The sequence below is a fragment of the Protopterus annectens genome, chromosome 8.part0 (assembly GCF_019279795.1).
Source record: "Protopterus annectens isolate FY-2018-M chromosome 8.part0, PAN1.0, whole genome shotgun sequence".
Lineage (NCBI taxonomy): Eukaryota > Metazoa > Chordata > Ceratodontiformes > Protopteridae > Protopterus > Protopterus annectens.
In genome coordinates this window covers 207,106,191-207,125,990 of record NC_056741.1, presented here as the reverse complement: position 1 = coordinate 207,125,990, position 19,800 = coordinate 207,106,191, and the positions used below count along the sequence as shown (strand labels likewise).

The 19,800-nt window shown below is 36.4% G+C and overlaps 1 protein-coding gene across 1 annotated transcript in view; it reads right to left on the bottom strand.

Annotated features, from left to right (window-relative positions):
• The window catches only part of LOC122808190 (extracellular calcium-sensing receptor-like), a 512,288-nt gene that overhangs the window by 446,717 nt on the left and 45,771 nt on the right, over nt 1-19,800 (bottom strand). Inside the window, exon 3 of the mRNA XM_044079158.1 lies at nt 16,334-16,561. Coding sequence (XP_043935093.1) covers nt 16,334-16,561 — 228 coding nt within the window. The remainder of the gene's footprint in view (nt 1-16,333; nt 16,562-19,800) is intronic.

The window sequence follows — 19,800 nt, the reverse complement described above, 5'->3', positions numbered from 1 at the left end:
AAAGCGTAGTCTCCTTCTGAACCCCCAAAAAACTAAACTCCTTCTTTTTACTTCTACTTTTTCTTACTCCTACTTGTAAGTCCCCTCCAACAGACTTCACCTTAACATCCAATAATAGTACTCTCATATCCCCAGATCCAATCACTCCCTTACCCAAATGTGTTTAACACAGTTGAACAATGGTTTATACAGCGTAGTCTCCTTCTGAACCCCCAAAAAACTAAACTCCTTCTTTTTACTCCTACTTTTTCTTACTCTTACTTGTAAGTCCCCCCCCAATAGACTTCACCTTAATATCCAATAATAGTACTCTCATATCCCCAGATCCAACTACCAAACTACTAGGTATCACCATAGATAACAACCTTAACTTTGTCACCCATATTAACAATACTCTAAAATCTGTTAATAGAAAACTAGGTTCTCTCTACAGGATCAAACCCTTCCTCTCTCCTGCAGCTAGAAAACTATTGCTCACACCCATCAAATTTCTACTTTCCTCTATGCCTCACCCATATATACTAATCTTTTTAAAAACAAGCTTAATAAAATTGAAAACTCCTACAATAACAAAGCCAGATTTGCTACAGGTAACCCTTTCAGAACTCACCACCGTTTTAATCTAAAGCAGCTTGGATGGCTTAAATTACAAAATCAGCTTAAATTCCACCAACTGACCATTGCCCATAAAACCCTTTACCAACCTACCAATACCCCTATACTATCTACCCTCATTGCCCCCTACAACAATTTAAAGACCTTACGATCATCACATAAACTTCTTGTAAATATTTGTAAATCAAACAACAGGGCTGGGGACTCTCTTTTCTCTAATACTGTTGGAAAATCCTAATGAACTTTCTTCTCTTCCCTCTATATCACTCTTTAAAACCAAATTGAAACTTTTCCTCAGAACACACTGGTTGTGCCCCTGTACTAAACCTGACTGATCAACTAGCTCTTCTTACTTGGTTCAACCTACCCTCCTCTTCTCAGTAATCAAGTTCCTTATCTTAATAACAACTTACCTTGTTATTCTATACTATTACTTACATCTTCAGAATCTCATTAAGGAGACTACTTTTACTAATATATTGTATAATTTCAGCTCCTACTTTTTCTTTATGACTACTTGTATACTAATATATTGTATAATTCAGCTGCCATATTTTTCTTTATGATGTATTGCAACTACATGGTGTATTGTACTAATTGTATCTGTATATTTTGCACTCTATTATGAATGAATGACCTCTTTGATTATTCTCTGTACTGCACCTGCAATGTTTATTGTATACATTAATTTTTGTATATGTGATTTTGTTTGTTTCCTCGGAGCTTATCTCCCCGGGCCTCTACTGAAAATGGATATATATCCAGTTAGACTAGCCCAGTCAATAATTGTAAAATAAATAAATAAAATAAAATAAATAATTTGCATACAGGAGCTCAGTCCATGCAGGATTAGTGTAAGAGCTCACGTGCAAGTCCCGGAAGCTCATTCCTGGATCGCACGTTGGCCATATTGCCGAAAATAGCTCTTAGACTAATCCTGCACGTTCTACAGGGCTTTGTAAATCCGGGGGATGGGGTCAGAACCAGGATCAAAGAGAGAAGAATATTTGAAGCCATGAGATGCAGAGATGATAGCGGATGTAAAATCGGGAGAAAAGGGCACAAACAGAACCAGAAAGAATCAAAGGTAATGAGAAACAACATGACTTATTTACTCTATGTGAAAGATGAAAAAAAGGGGCATTACAAGGGCACAAAACGCACTATCAGGCAAGTGGAAAATATGAAAAGTTTGTTAACTAAAGAAAATGCTTACGATAAAAGTATTACATGAAATGATTGACAGTAAATCAAAAAATGAGCATGTTTAAAACTAAGATGTGCATGTTTAAGGCAAAACATGTGTTTGTCAGTCTGAAGAAGGCTATTCCAACCAAAAGTGTTAATTAGAAGTGAACGTCTTTGCTCTCTTTTACATGTTTTCTTTGATTTTAAGTGTTGATTAAAGTTCTATAAGTTTAAATATTTTTATCATTCCAGCCATGGTGGTTCACCAAGGAATGTATTTTTGCTGCTATTTTCTTTTCTATCGTTGCCTCTAACAGCTATTCAGAGTGTTTTTCTAGTATTGCATGAAACACAAAGTATAGCTATTTCATAAAAATCATTCTTGTGCTGGGTATGTCTATTAGCAAATTGCCGCCGTTATAGAGTGCTTCTTGCACTATAAAGAGTTTCCTAGCAAGGTACTGCCATTTTGAGGACATTTCAGTGTGTTGTATACAGTTATTCACAGAGTACAATTACTTAGAAAGTTATTGAGTTTTGAGCAACAGATGTTTGATTTATTGTATTATGCAATTGCTTGGCATGTTTCTTACACTGACAAGAGGTGTTTTCCTGCAAAAGATGACATTTCCTCATTGTATTTTATTTCTGTTAAATTGCTGGAATAGTTCTGACAAGAACACTGTAATGCTCCTGAATTACTCAATCACATCGTAAAGTTCTCAAATGTTTCTTAAAGTGATGACTTTAGCAAGTGATGGTGTCCAACTGTAGCATTCCTGACTTTATCAACAAGTGATGATAAATGATTTTAGGATTAATGGCTTTACCGATAAAGTTCCAAAAGTATATTAAGTGATGATAAATGACTTTAACATTTCTGCCTTTAATGATAATATTTCGAAAGTTATTTGAAAGTACTACGAGAAGTTTATTTTGCAAAGTCTAGTTATTCGAAAGTACTATGAGAAGTTATTTCACGAGGTTCAGCAAAGCATCAAAAAGCCCAAGAAGTTTATTTCACAAAGTCCAGCTATTTGAAAGTACTAAGAGTTTGTTCATTTACATAATTCTGATAAGCCCAATAAAGGTATAGGTTCAGAGCACAAACACATTGGGTAAGTATTGTTTATGCCAGAAACTTATACATGTGTATGTATGTATATTCATGCTTCTTTGCAACCCTCTTGACTGGTATGTATTAATATGGTAGCCGGATTTCGAAAACCCCTACCATTTGTGTTTGATTAGAATATTGCAGAGAGCTGGAGAATATTTCATCAAGTCTATGATATTTTCATACAAGCAGCATATGCAGATAGAGATGCATACATCAGGGCATTCATTTTGCTAAACCTACTGGGGTCAGAGGCCATAGAAAGAGAGTTCATTTGTATATGCACCAGCAGTATAGGAAAGAAAAGGTGCAGACCACCATATTGTTGTACAAGCAGAATCACGGGAGGACCCTGAGTGTCTGAAGTGCAAGTTCGTAGAAATGTGCAATCCCCAGATGAATATTATATTGGAGAGGCATTTGTTTTACACAAGGGATCAGAAACAAATGCCTCTCTAATGAATATTACATTAAAGAGGCATTTGTTTTACACAAGTGATCAGAAACCAGGGGAAACATTTGCAGCTAATATAACTGACTTGAGAAACAGAGCTAAAATGTGTCTGATTGGTGATCTAAAAGATGAGTTAATAAAGGATAGGTTTGTCTGTGGTATCAATAGTTTTGATATAAGAAAGATTTTACTTCATGACAATGATTTAACGCTGAGCAAGGAAATGGAGATTTTCCAAATCCATGAGGTGACAGGAAGACATACATGTATGCTTGCAAGTGACAAGAGCATGGTTTCATTTGGTTTCAAAGCAAACATAGATAGTATGCTACATGTGACAAACAAGAAAAGGCCTAAGCACGTGGCAACCACAAAATTTTCAAAGAAGCCACAAGGTTTTCTAGAAGGTTTCAGGAAAAGTGCAAGCCCTAGCACCAGCTCAGTCAAACATAAACGTGAATCAGCAAAATCTAAATCTAGCTTTAACTGTTGCAATTGTGGTGCGAGCCATGAGTCCAAAAGAGTGAGGTGCTTAGCATTTAGTCAGAAATGTCACAAGTGTAAAAAATAGAATAATTTCCAAAGGTTTTGTAAATTAAGTAAGTTTCACACAGTTGTAATGAAAGGTCACATAAAAAATAGTTGATCAAATAGAGCCAAAACAGTCAGCTTTCTATGTTGCTGATGTATCAGTGCTTGGTGAGAGAGTTGATGCAGTACACTTATTAACAAGAAATTAAGTGTTTTGTACTGTCCACATCAATGGAAAATCCACACAGCTTAAAGTAGACACTGGGTCAAAGTGTAATTTTATATCAGCAGATATATTTGCAAGAGTGAAAACTAACGAACAACTCCAACAGTGCAAGACTTGTTGCTTATGGAGGTGAAGAAATTCAAACCGAAGGTTCAGTGATGCTTTCATGTTATTTGGCTGAGAGCTGTTACAATTTATTATTCTATGTAGTCTGAAGACCAGTGCAATTTTTATTAGGTCTCAAACATAGTTTAAGAATTAATCTGCTTTCTTTTGCTAAAGAAGTTCATCGTGTGAGTGTAGTTCTGAGTTCTAATTTTTTGAAAGCCATTTTCTCAGAGTATGCTGATGTTTTTGATGAAAAATTGGGCACACTTCCAGTTGTGAATCTCATGAAATTAGACCTAGAGGTCACTCCAGTAATCAGGCCAGCAAGAAGAGTTCCAATAGCTATGCAAGACAAAGTTAAGGCTCAATTGGATACAATGGTGCAGCAAGGTGTGATTTGTCCAGTCACAGAATTAATTGAATGGGTGTTGCCCAAGGTAGCTGCTCAAGGAAAAGGTTAGATGAAGTCAGAATATGCATTTACCCCATAGATTTGAACAAAGCATTAAAAAGATTGTATTATCCAATGCACACAGTTGAAGAAGTTATATCTCTAATACCAAATGCCACTGTATTTTCAGTTTTGGAATGAAAGAGTTCATTTTGGCAAGTGTTGCTTGATTGCAAATCCTTATTTCTAAATACTTTTGGCACTTCATGTGACACCCCTGCAATGGCCCAGTAATCAAAGAGCCTCAATCCTTACAACTAACACCAGTGAGAGATATGCACATTGGGAGGATGGCAAGTACACACACATTAAAGTACAATTTAACATAAGAGGACACAGAGATCACAGTCAGTCTGGGACTGGTTTCTCCCTCACTCTTCAGATGTCCAGTAAGACTCCCGACTAACACAGCTATAGGGTTCAGATCTCAGCTGAGTGGTCAAGACAAAACCTCCAGCACCCTCTCTGTCCAACCAGTGCTTCATGTTGCTGCCTAAGTAGCTGACAAATACACACTTTGAGATTTGATTTATATACAAACACACAGACACTCCTGGGGAATGCTGGCAGAGGTTCACTAGCTATGCCTCCTTCTGCCCAGACTAATCAGTAGTACCAGCTGCCACCAACCACTACTTATCAGCTACTATAAGGTCCTTACAAAGGGTGACCAATTCTATTATGTAATGTTACTATTATCCCAAATGATAAGTGTGTACAAGACTAGGGCTATTAAGAGTGGCCTGTACAGTGTTACCAAATAGATGCAAGTACTCTAACAGCTTAAATATCTCTAAACAAAACCAGCCATGATTAAAACGTTTAAATATATTTAATAATAAATCATAAAAGAAGATGATACTCAATAACTCAATACAGCAGCAACAGATTTCAGAATCACAGGAAATACTTTAAAACAACATTGCAGGACAGTCTCACATAAATACAGAAATATCTAGACTGATCTTACTAGTTTCCTATCTAACTCTAAGAGAGATACTATGATCTAAGTCTTACAGAACAAAACAAATGCAGATGAGAAGTGCTGAAGATGGATGTGTTCAGATCCAGAGATAAATACAAAATGCCCTGACTTTCTGTCCGAGATAGTTCTTAAATTACTATCAAACATTTCTGCTGGGTTATCTTAGATTACATCATTCTTGTCACATCTGCCCTTATTTTCCAGGCTAACGGGAACTTAAAATGTAACATGTGTCTTGTGAGAAATACTTCTTTCTCATATGTACAGCTGGCAGAACCACAAATAATAAGGGACAAACTACCAAAATTAAGGACAGATTTTAAATATTGCTCTTTTAAACTTAGAAAGTTGTTGGAACAACAGGGTGTCCATTAGCATGTATTATTTGAAGGATATGAAGTCTGAAGCTCAGATGTCTGTCATTATTGAATGACTTCTATCCCCAGTAATTTGTCAGAAAACTACACAATTTATGATAGTGGGACCAAACATACAAGACAAAAATCTAGACATTCTGCAAAAATCTAGACAGTTGAAAGGTATACTGTGTTGACTCTTATCTCAAAATATCTGGATAAACCTAAAATAGATGGGGGCAAAAGCTCAAAATAGGAACATATTTTATATATTTGATTATTAAGATTTTGTTAGCATACGTTTTCTGAAAGAGAGGTGTGCATGAGAGACTGAGGGAGAGTGACAGTAAAGATGTTTGCATACCTTTGGGTCTTTCAGCTGAAGAAATCTGGATAAAGCTTAAAATAAAGAGGCAACAAGGCTTAAAAACAGTAGCAGATTTTAATTACTGCTGTTATAAAATTACAAACTTGCTTAATTAAAAGGATTTGTGTTAGTATGAATTTTCTGAAGAAAATAATAGTCTGAAACTCAAATGTATGCCATTATTTAGGAACTTCGGTCTCCAATGACTGGCAACAAACCAAACATTTTAGAGGAAAGGGACCAAAAACTAAAGTAAATGCCTGGATATTCTTTAAGCGTTATATTTTGGATGTAAAATGCTTCCTCTAACACCATTAACATATAATACAGCAAGTCTGAAACATTAGGCAGAGGAACTGTTTTACATCCAACATATATATGTATATATATATATATATATATATATATATATATATATATATATATATATATATATATAATAATTTAGTATTTAAAAATAATCAAGTGAAACACAACCATTTTACAAAGACCCCATTTTCTAAATGCATACAATACCCTCCAGGATGTGTGTTACTGTGTAAGTAATGCCATTCCATTCATGTAGAGGCTCTCTGATGCCTTTGAGGGTGTTAATTACAGATTGACACACACCCTGTTGGGCATTATTGCCTGCTTGACAGCAATAATTTATCAGGAAGAATCCAATTATGGTAACTGCAATAAGTACATTTAAATGCATATTTCCTATCTGTCATAGGGAAATAAAAGCTGTTACTTTTTATATCATAGCGATGAGATTTCTTTATTTTATGAGAAACTAATACTTTTCCATCATATGTGGATATGGCAAAGGTATACAATAGTAAATTATCATATTTTGTATGTATTGCCAAACAAAGATTATTAAAAAAATACTGTATTGTGATATGCTATGTATCTATTTATCTTTTTTTGTCTCCCCCACCCTTTTTCCTCTCTTTTTTTATTTTTTTTTGGGGGGGGAGGTTATAATTTATTAACAATCTGCTGTTTTCATACCCTACTGATGAAAAATAAATGACCAACAGCAGAGAGAGGTAGACCAACTACAATGGTTTGGCCTTACCATACCTTTACAGATGGCAGCATAGACAGCCAACACTTCAGATTCACAACCTGTCAGTGTTTCCTCCAAAACCCCTGCCCTACCTGCTGTAGCTGTGTCAGGTAGCATGTGGTACCTTCCAGGAGCAATATCAATGGTGGTAGCAATTTTTTTACTCTCCAGGAATTGACAGGGCTAGTGCATAATATAATGGAGAGGGGCCTTAGTGTACCTATTGGCAGGCTTGAAAAGGCCTATGTCAGATTGCAAAGATAATGTTGTGTCTGGCACTTACCCAGAGAGGTGCTGCAGGAGACAGTGATGACAGTTCTGAGGGTGAGTACTAGAATATCACTGTTCTTAAGCTGGAATTGGGTGCACCTCTGATGTCCCCTAGCTAATCATGGTGTCCACCCAACTGTTTGTCTCCATTGCTATCCCTGTATGTCTGCAATTACTTTCTAATCTACCCTACCTACCTGACACACTCATTCTTAAGCAGATTTTCTAGCATTCCTCTCTCTCACAAAATAATAATAATACTAAATGGGCACCTGTGCTACCCAAAAAGTGAATCCCCATACTTAAGTTACCACTTCACCTATGTGTTATCTTGACACATTTGATTTAGCCATACAGCATTAGCCTGTTGTTACCCATCACTGGTGTGGTGTTTCTAAAAAGTCATGAAATTGTGTGTAGAATTTTACACATCCTTATATTCTTTCCTACTGTGTCCTACCCGCTGCCTGCCAACCCCATTTTCACCATTGTCTTATCCACACCTTTTCACACATTTAATGTGGTCAAACAATAGATTCACACACAACACACATTGCCAGAAATGGCCCATGGAAAAGCCCTCACTTTATATCTTTGGTATTTTCATGGTTTGTCATTTGCATGGAGTTTAACTACTTATTGCAAAAGCTGATGGTGTGATGTTCCCACTTCCGGGCCAGTAATCAAGGAGCCTCAATCCTCACCACTGACACTGGATAGGGATGTTCACTCATAATGCAAATAGATACACTCAGTATTTCCAGATGCATACCTCTCTGCATCAAGCACAGTTTCCCTCAAGAGCACACAGGGCATACACTCAGTCCAGGGTCTGGGTATCTCTATCTGTCTCCCTCCAGGCCTCCAGGTCCCCAGTAAGACCCTCCACTGGCATAGCTGTAGGTTTAGGTCCTCAGCTGAGTGTCCAAGCCAGGTCCAGCAACACCCTCTCTGTGAAACCAGTGCTTCTTGTCCCTGCTCCAATTAGCTGATATACACACTGTTGAGATTTACTTTACACACACACACACACACACACACACACACACACACACACACACACACACACACACACACACACACACACACACACACACACACACTTGGGAAAGACTGACACAGATTACCCACTCTACCAACGTTGCTCAGACTATACTGCTGTTCCATTGCCACCCCTCAGTTACTATAAGGCTCTTATAAGGGTATCCAGTTATACTTAGGGAAGCTAATATTAATACAAATGGTAATGTTGACCAAACAGCAAGGCTTTCAGGAGTGGCCATAGTTATCACCAAATAAATATGTGCAAATACTCTTAAAATGTAAATATTTTCTAAAAAGGACCAGCCACAATGAGAAGTTTAAATACATTTAATAATAAATAATAGAGGAACATGAACATACTAAATATCTATTTACAGTAAACATGAGAGTTTCAGCCACAGTACGTATTAAAATAACACTGATTGAAAGTTTCACACACTTATAGAAAAACTCTATTTAGCTAGTCTCACTATCTATTCCTGATTGACTAAAATAATTATTGTTCCTACTTACTGAATAGACCAAGGCAAGATGTGTGAGTGGTCCTTGTTGTCAGATCCAAGACAGAATACAGAATGCTGCTGAGACTTCAGTCTCCTGTAATATTAAAACATAATTTCTGTACAGAATGACTTCACATACATCTGGTTATCTGACTCTGTTTCCCTTGCTACCACCAACACTAGAAGCTGCCAGGATTTTAGCACCTGCATGTAAATAATACACACAAAAGGGCATTGCTCATATATGGTACAGCTGTTGGAAGTCATAAAACCATAAAACCATTACAATCTTCCTACAGGAGCTACAATCTATTCTCTAGTACAGCCATTGTGTCTCTAGCTCCATTCAAAGCCATGGGATAACAATCTTTATAGCTTAACCCATAAAGTAATTTAATTACAGATATATTGTAAAGTCAGGTAGATTAACCTCTTCCCTTCCAGTATATGCTGTTACAATAATGAATGTACATTTCTTTTCCCTTCCAGTAGGGCACACTGCTGACACATTTTAATACAAGCAAACTTTAGAAATAAGTTGGGAGGGTGGCCTAATGGTTAAGGTGTTTGCCTTACAAACACAAGGTACAGGGTTTGAATTACTAATCTATGAATCTATTTTAACACAAGTATCTGTACAAATCAGTTTGATATGCAAATGATATATAATTATTTGCAAAATTCCAGCTAGCTGTACTGACATAAGTTATACATCCACTGCCCTACTTTTTCTGCCATGGATGGCAGTACCTCCTATCATCACAGATGGTTTCAGTGTAATCTGTGGTGCTCAGGTTACTTTCACACAAATGTGCTTAAATCTGCTGCACTATGGGAATATAGAGTGAAGGCAGACTAAAGGCAGTACAGTGAAACAGTTAATCTGGATGTAATGATTAAGAGTTCCTATGTGACTTGCTAAGATAATTACCCTGCTTGTAAATTGATGTTTCTGCATAGTGTAATGGGTTTCATTACAGCTGTACGTCAGTTTATTACATATACCTATCATATGTTTTAACTGGAAATGTCTGTATTTCTCTCCATATATGCAACATTTCATTAACATATCATCGGAATAGTGCAGCAAGACATATTTTGCAAAAACATTGCATCAGCAACAGGTAAAGTTATTAAGCTAGCCTTATAGCCCTTATGCTGTCATGTCTGTAGTACTGTCCTACCGCTTATTTCTCTGTGTAACAAGCACTATATTGTACACAGCATGACAGATTAATGATGATTTAACTCATTACATCTGAGTGACGCCTCCAAGTGCATCTGCAGTTAACTCCTACTGATACCTCTAGGTGTCAAGTATTGCTTGTTCATATTTGCATCAATAATTCCAAAACCATACTATGTACATAATTTTAAAAGTTGTCATCTTAAAGTTTACATAATAGCAAACAAAACTGAATTATTATTTTACCTCTCTCTAGTGCAGGTAAATAGATATTAACTTTTTTTATATTAATTTATATAGCTATAATTTTCACATTTTTCTAAATGTCTCAACAACCAAGTAGCACAGACAGAACTCCTTAGACTCATATGAAAGCTCTCAGCTACATGAATAAAATGCTGCTGACAGTATGTGTGTAACTTGAGTGGTTGCTGAGATATTGGAAGGCGTTTACAAAATATTACAAATGTAATAGTTACTTTTACTGTGACTTATAAAATTCGGTTTAAGATCTAAAATCTAAAGAATACTACCACTATAAAAATAGTTTGTGCTGAAGAAATTGCCCTTTATACTTCGTTCATAATCCTATGGTTCCATAAATATTAACATTTTCTTGAAATGTGAGAACATAATTTGATTCTGTCAAAAGGCTTAGGCTCTGCCCATTCGCCCATTAGAAGTTACAGTGTAAACTTCCTGAGCTCCAATGGACTGAATGAGTTAATAAGTAAAAGTAGCACACAATACAGATGGCCCTATATGTCCCCTAAAATGTATTGTTACTATTCCTCTGTGCATCTGTCTCTTTGTCTCTCTCTGTTCACCCCTTCTGCTTCAGTAAGTTGTCACTGTGCTTCAGTTGTGCTATTTAATAATTGTGCAGGAGTAATTCCATTGTGGTGTAATCAGCTAATGCTCCCATGTTTAGGTTGAGTTTTGACTAATTTCAAGGGTTCTTACCTAGTCATTAGCTGAGTGTTTCTGACTGTTTTATACACTATTTTATGTGTAGCTCTTGGCTGCATATTGCCGTGAGCCACTATTATCCTTCTTCCATCATAAGCTAGTTTGTCCCTGCCTCCATCTCACACTGTCTTTGTATCTTGTTCCTTCTTTATCATTATTTTTCCACCTCTGCATTTGTGCAATGTCTGGCACTGGGAAGCAAATGCGACTGTGGTTATATGGAAGTACAGAACTTATGACAATAGTTTGTTGTTTTATTGCTTTGACTATATTAGTCTGTTGTGTTTTGTAATATTATGCTTAACTATATTTATCAGTTTAATGTATTTTTCAACAAGTTGAAGAGTTTGATGTGCAGATAAGCGGTCAATAGGGTAATGAAGATGACTACATACATTCACATTTGCTGAAATCGACTGTCTAGTGTTAATCATATGTACGACTTCCTACATGATGTGCTTAGATAATACTCAGTTATAAATGTCTTACTTGGAATCCTCTAAATGTTCAAATTTAGTCAGATGCAAAAATATTTCAAAATGTTTTTGTCTGACTTCTGTCGGCAGAAATATTGGGTACCTGTTTCCTTAACACATCATTATCTTGGTGCTATATTAATCTACCTGCTTCCTACTTTGAAGCCTGTTTTGTACTGAACTTTGTATGAAAGTTGGCATAGAGCAACATAGAGTACTGCTAATTCCTATTCCAAGGTCAACACTTCAAGATGCAATTACGCATGTGCTAATACCTTGTCATTAGCAGTGCAATTTAGCTTGGCAGTGCTACATTCAAAGAGTAAAAAATGGAAACTCACATAATGATTGTTTTACAATCCACAACGTCTGTATTACTTTTGTCAAATGGTGATCTTGATTTCAGAATGATGTTGACTTAATTAATCTAGTCATTTAATGTATATCTGCTCTACAGTGTTTTTACTTGCAACTGTGTTGCAAGTTTGGTTAACCTATTCACACATAATTAATCACTCTTATTCTGCAGTGCACTTTCACATGCTTAACTTGAATGTTTGTCTAGGTAATGAACGTAGTGCAAGTATAAGACAAAACAAGCCTGCAATTATCCCAACATGGAATCTCAGGAAAGTTTGATAATCCAGTGGTGTACAACAGTGAAAGTCTGTGGCATCCCATAATGTGAAACATGTCAATGTCCCTCACAGTAACACAATGTACACAAAGGGCAGTATCTAAATTTTAATAAAGAAGCATGTAATCACATTTGCCAATCATAGCGATGTTACATTGCCCTGTACATGTATATGCATTTGTTGTGCAACCGATGATGCACCGTGCCATCTGTTCCAAACAGTGGATTTTCAAGACAATCAAATGTCCTGTTTCATATTGTTAATGTCAGTCTTCTCCTTTGTCACTTGGGACTAATACTGTGTTTTCTAGATTGTGTGAATGTATAGGTGGGATGTTTGATGCCTAGGATGGGAAACTTGCCTGTGTGAGAGTGTGTGTAACACCTGATGCTGTATTCACTTCCCTTGAGAAGAGTACATTTAACTCTTCACACAGCTTACTTACCCTACCTTTTACTGAAAAATCCTCTACGAAACACACTGATGAGGTCATCCTAACAAACGTGCACACTCTCTATAAGAGTCAGACTTCTCCCGTTGTGCTTGCAATTAATACAGTGCTTTGTACAATGTTTAACTAGATAGGTAAGAGGTCCATTGCCCAATATGAGGAACTTGTTTGTGAGTAGGGGTGTTTACAGTGAGTTGCACATATGCTCAATCAACTTCTACTCTGGATACACATTTAAAACGGCCATGTCAGATGACTCCACCATCCCCTAATCCTACATTTTACAACCATAACTTTGCAACACAGGGGTGTAGTTAGGCATATGTTTTTTTACTGTACTGAGTACAATTTTCAATACTTTACTTAAAGAAACCATGGCTTTTTTAGGCCATACTATGCCCACAACTGTCTAAATGAATGCTACAAATATGAGTGTCATAAACTGAAAAAGTATCTATTTAAAATTTTAGAGGGAAAGTGATACAAACATTTGTTAAGTAGGGGCATTCACATTTTTCAAAGGACTGGTGGTTTGTATGGCAACAATAAGACCATACAATTACAAAATTATATTCACTGCCTACACCCCTGGTGCAACACACTAGTCATTCTTTCTAAAGTGAATTGTTGCACTTTAAATGTCAGACTTCTCCTGTACTGCTTGCATTGCTTATATTATTCTCTAGAATGTGTGAATAGATGCGTAGGATATTCACATACAGCAGTTTTTAACTTCTACAAGTGTGTGTGACTGCAAATGAATTCAAGATTGGTGTGCACACATTTGCAGTGGCTACATTTACAATCCCAGATGGCTGTAAAAGTAATTTTACCAGACACATCTCCTTTCGGTACACTGCTGATGTCATCCCATCACAGATGATGTATGCCTCACTTGTATTCAGTGTTCCCCTGTGGCCATGGCTGCTGATAATATGTTGTACAGATGGTGTAAGTGGATAGGTAAGTGGTTAAGGTCCATCACTGCTTAATAATGTGATTGTGATTACTGTCAGCTGCTGTTGGCCACCTTACAACCACCTTTATATATGCTTGTAATTATGAGATGGATTTACAGTGGGACACTGTAACAGCAGCATACCCTAGCATCCCCAGGTAAAATAATGTGTTGGCCACACAATGATTACATAATGTTTCTATAAATGCTGTATTCCACAGATGGAGTGCAAATTCTCCTGTATTGCGTGACTTTGACACTGTGCTTTGTACATTCTGTAACAACATATGTAAGAAGTAGGATGTTTCAGGCCAGCTGTGAATATATCTTTCTCCCTCATACTGTGTATACTACTGTTCAAATACATATATGATATGTAGCCCCCTAGTGTTATTGTGTGCCTTGACCACTTTTTTTAGACATCCAGCTAATAAACAGTGGTAATGTCATCCATTTAACTGTACACCATCCCAGTTGTACCTCAAAATGTCATGTGGCACTTGTAATGCACAGTGCACATGTATAATGAGTATACCATATATGTGGAGGGAGTTTTCAGCTTTAAAGTGATATACTGACTGAGAAGTTTCCTTTATATATGGCTGTGACTTTTTCCTGACCGAGATAAAGGTTTTGCATGATGTTTACAAGTATGGAAAGGGTATGCAGAATGTCAAAAAATACTAACTGTTCCTCTCTGTGAATTTGCAAGGAAATTTCACAGTAACCTCATCCTCTGCTTTCAGTTTACTCACTGTTGTCTTTCACTTTCCTTTTTTTACTTTTTGTGTTTTGTGTTTACCCTGGGGGACATAACTGCCCATGCTTTACTCTTGTTGGCAGGCATACTAAATGAACACCAGTAATTACTGCATTTGCTCTTCCTCTGTCTCTCTGTAAGGTATGAGTAAAATCAACAATGAGCTACTGTTTTCCATAACGTGTATTTTCCCTCAAATAATCCTATCCTCTGACACCAGGGCATGCATAGCTGTACTCCAAAACACTATGTTGAAGGACTGTCTTTTTGTGGGCAAGATATTTATAGCAAATGTGGGGCAGCTTGTGCATGGCCATTTCTTACAAGCATCCACATATCGTAAGGTACTTTTAGTTGCTTTTCTAATGCTATAGAAAACACTGCATGTTTCTCACACTGCTGTTTAATTTTAAGATGGGAGGTTGATAAGCTTTCCTCATGAGTACATTGGCTGTCTGTTGAAGAACTTGCTAAACGACCATTGCAGTTTGATAAATAAGGATTTATAAGCATCTTTAGTAAGAAGGGCAAAACCAGTTATATAAATTAATTTTTAATTTGTATTTTCTACAAGCATAAATGTAGATTCTTTTCAGTCAGTTAAGGAAAACAGATAATTACTAGATGGGCAAGCTGATGTAACTACAATTTATCTTTAAAGAAAAAAAAACAGGAACCTTTCTGCGTTACCCTGATAGCTTATTATTTCAAAGGTCTTAAGGCAAAACTGGATTATCTTTGCAAAAACTTAAACAGGAAAAGAGTGGAGAGTACTGGCAGACTGACAAGCTTTTGTTGAACAGTGTAAAATATTAAGTACTTTTGTGATGAACGATATTCTAATTCTAATACTAGATAAGACAGTAGAGTGAGCTATGAGGCTTTCCTCTTCAGTTTTTTTCTCAAAGATATGTAAGATCACCAGACATATAGCATACATTGGTCTGTACAGGCAAGTAGCACAGACATAACTCCTTAGACTCATATGAGTCCTACTAATGAGATACATGTTAAGAGGAATAACCTTCACCTCCAGCTGAATCAATTTGTACAGCTGCATGTTTGATCTATTACTAGTATTAGTTGTAGTAGTATTACTGATACTATTAATACTATTATTATTATTATTATTATGTAAATATAATAGTATATGTTTATTTTGCATTTATTGTTACTGGTTCACAAGAAATTTCATAGTTGGACAATTTACAGAATGGCTAAGAAAGAGGAGTGTGATAATAAAGAAGTTCCACAAATGGACCTGAAGCACTCCACCAACACATGCCCATTCATACACACAAGAGCGCACTACCGCTCATGCACAGACATGCACATATTCTCATAAGCAGCCAAAAGATATTCACTTTGTTAAATCTGCACTTGACTTAGTAGCTATCGACACACAGATGGTCATGTGCTCAGCAGTCTTATGACCTTGCAATTTACCGGTAAAGAAATGCACAATAAGATGTTAGAGAAACTTGGTGCCTTCAGTAGGTAATGCATTTACCAATGAATAATCTAAACTGTAGGCTTTTGCACTGCAGTGCAAACTTTTTCATTGTATGCAGAGCAAAATGAAATAATTAGAATAAGAAAAAAAGGAAAAAAGTGAACAGATACCTGTCTTTCAGCACCATTCCATACAATCATGCTGTTGTTGATGCTGAGATCCTCATCTGCTGAAGCACTAGAATCAAAAAGTCCAACTTCAGTGTATCTAGCAGTCCCTTCACCTGTTACCTGCCAGTTCAGGACACTGTACACAGCAGGAGGGTCACCATTAGCATCAAAGAAAAAGGCCTTCTGCTCTCTTGTTTGAAAGTACACATTCTTCAAGTAATGAAGCAGCTGAAACAGCAAACATTGTTTATGTGTCAGTGTTATATCACAGTTCATTGCATTAAGAATATAAATTTAACTATGAGCACAACTGATCTGGCTGTGAGGCAGTCATTCTTTTCTTATACAGGTGCTATAGCTGCACATTCACTTTGTTTACTTTTTTTTGCCCTGGGTATAAAGAAAGGGTGCACCATATACTGAAACTGTAGACTTACAGCAGGTTGTTGATTCAGATAATTTTACCAAAGACATCTGAAGACAGCAAGTACATTACAACAAAATATATATTACACCAGCATGGATAGCCCTTTTACATTATATTCTATTTCTCTTCGTTGTCTTATTAATTTTTTAGTTATTTATTGACATTTGGTAACTGATAAAATAGACCAGACAAACTTGTAAATCCGAAAAAAGTGCTCCAAAAAAGTCGAGTATGTAACTGGGAAAAGTCCACTGGGTCAGAAACCCATTTTCAGTGGAGGACTGGGGAGAAAAGCTCCAAGAATGGTTACAAGATATGGTGTCAAATCACGTGAGCATGTATATACAGAGTATACAAGGAACATCAGTTACAGTTATAATTATACATCATACATATGTTGCTAGTTCAAGTAAACATCATACATATCTACTAGTATTTACAGATGTTTAAGGTAGTTACAGTATAGAAATTATAAGCATGTACAGGCATGTATAAACAACATTCCTCTATCTCTTTTTTTTTGGGGGGGGGGGTAAAAACTTTGGTCCATAAAGCTGCTACAAGAGCAGATTAATGTAGCATGTAGAATAATAAAATCTAGAGAGACCATAAAAGGAAAAATTTAGGGATAAAAACATAGATTTGTGAAGTAAAGGACATTATTCGATAGTGACTAGTGAAAGAGACAGTGACCTATTTATGGTGGTTTAGATGAGTAGATGCAGGAACATGTTTGATTATTGAGGTAATGGGATTTTAGTGCAGTTTTGAATGCTTTTAAGGAGTCTATTTGAGTAATGGAAGACGGAAGTACATTTGAAGCTTTGACAATGATGAAGGAATAGAGGCTTTGTCCTGCAGGTTTGTTGGGCTTGGATATGCTTAGGAGCTGTTTGCTTCAGGGCCTAAGATTATGTGTAGGAGTGTAAGTATGTAAGATGGTCTAAAGAGAGGGGCAAAAGTTTGGGTTATATAGTAGTTACTGGGTGAGTGTTAGCTGGGTATATTGTAGGTAGTGGGAGAAGTCAAGCCAGTTTGTACTTTTTAAGGCAGGACAATGTTGGGTCCGAGTTGGTGTGTTGCAGCCAAACTTTGCTATTTTATTGTAGCAGGACTGTAACAATTTTGTTTTTCTTCTTTATTTACTGCATTATTTTGCATTATGTTGATATGATAAATTATAGAATGGAAAAAAGTTTATCCAGTAGTGTTCAAAGGGAAGATGGCTAGGCTTAAAAAGACCTGTAAGACCAGCTAGCCTAGAACTTACCTATCGACATATGAACCCATGTTGTACTTGAAATTACAGATCAAACCACAGGCAGCTTTGTAGTGGTGCTACTTTAAAAGTGAATGTTTACAAACACACACACACACACACACACACACACACACACACACACACACACACACACACACACATATATATATATATACACACACACACACATATATATATATATATATATATATATATATATATATATATAATATTATATATGCTATTTATATATTTATATATATATGTTTTTGTATGTGTGTTGTATATATATATATATATATATATATATATATATATATATATATATATATATATATATATATATATGTTATATATGTGTGTTTTGTACCTGTGTAAATATATTCTCATATATAATTATACGTATCTATATATTTCTGTACATCTATATCTATATACATATATATATATATATTTTTTTTTTCTATAGCTATCTATATATATATATATATATATATATATATATATATATATATATATATATATACATACACACACACATACACCCAGCATTCAAAGAAGGCACACCCATTCACACATGCCCCTACCTGCATGTCTTTAGATGTCACTCGACCGCAGGGAGGACATGCAAACTCCACACAGAAGGTGCTTCAGCCAAGAAATGAACAGGAGAACCTCTTGCTGTGAGGTGAGAAAGCTAACCTCTGCACCACCGCGGCTACAGACATACATATATTAAAAGTTATTCCAGGCAACCTACACAACCTATACCTATCTGTGTATTAGCTGTGTACTGCTTGCATCGGAGTGAGCCTTGAACTACAGTTCTGTCAATTGCTGCATTCGCAAGGTAAGTCTCTAACCTACACGCTACTTGTAAGAATTACTATAATATGGTATTGTATGTGCTGATCTGCTGCATATATGCAAGGAAATATAGTGGGATATTTGGAGTTACATCCACATGGGACTACAAATACCCAGTCCACTAGTATGTGTTCCCTGATAGTCACTACGCCTCACGGTAGGACTTTTCACTCCATCAGTAAAGGGAGATGTTGAAGAGTGAGGTGATATGATATTTGGACTAATGTCGATCACAGCAGAATATGTGGTGTTGCTCGCCCACACACAACACAGCAGTTTCCACATATAATTGCTTTAGCATTAAGTCATCAATGGTATATCAGCAGGCCAGGCAATCTCAGGGCAGTAACACAGAAATTGATCACACATTGTATGCACCATACATATGTATGCTGTTGATTGCGTGATGAATGATGCTTATCTGTCTGGAAGCTTGTGTGGCTCAGTGCACTAGAGAAATTAGCATGGGTGATGGTGTTGATGGTTCAAATGTGGAAGTATTCACATGTGAGGCAGTATTATGTTGCTGTTTTCACAGGTTGTCAGTCTGTGTGTGGCATAACATTATGATCCTCTGTCGCATATTAATTTCATCAGACAGCTGGAGAATGCCATAGACATTTTGAGTGAAGTGCAGTACTGCAGAAACAGAGACAGATGTCACTGTCTGTAACCCACAAAATCCCATGGGCTGGAGTATAAGTACTGACAGTCCCACTGGGCATGCCCATACACTTAGTTAAAATGAGCACAATACTTTTGCCCTATCATCAAAATGACCTGGTATGTATAGATATGTCTATATATACATACATACATATATGTGTACATATCCGTCTGTCTCTATCACTTTCTCACATACATAGCACATCTCTCTCTCTCTCTATATATATCTATCTATCTATCTATCTA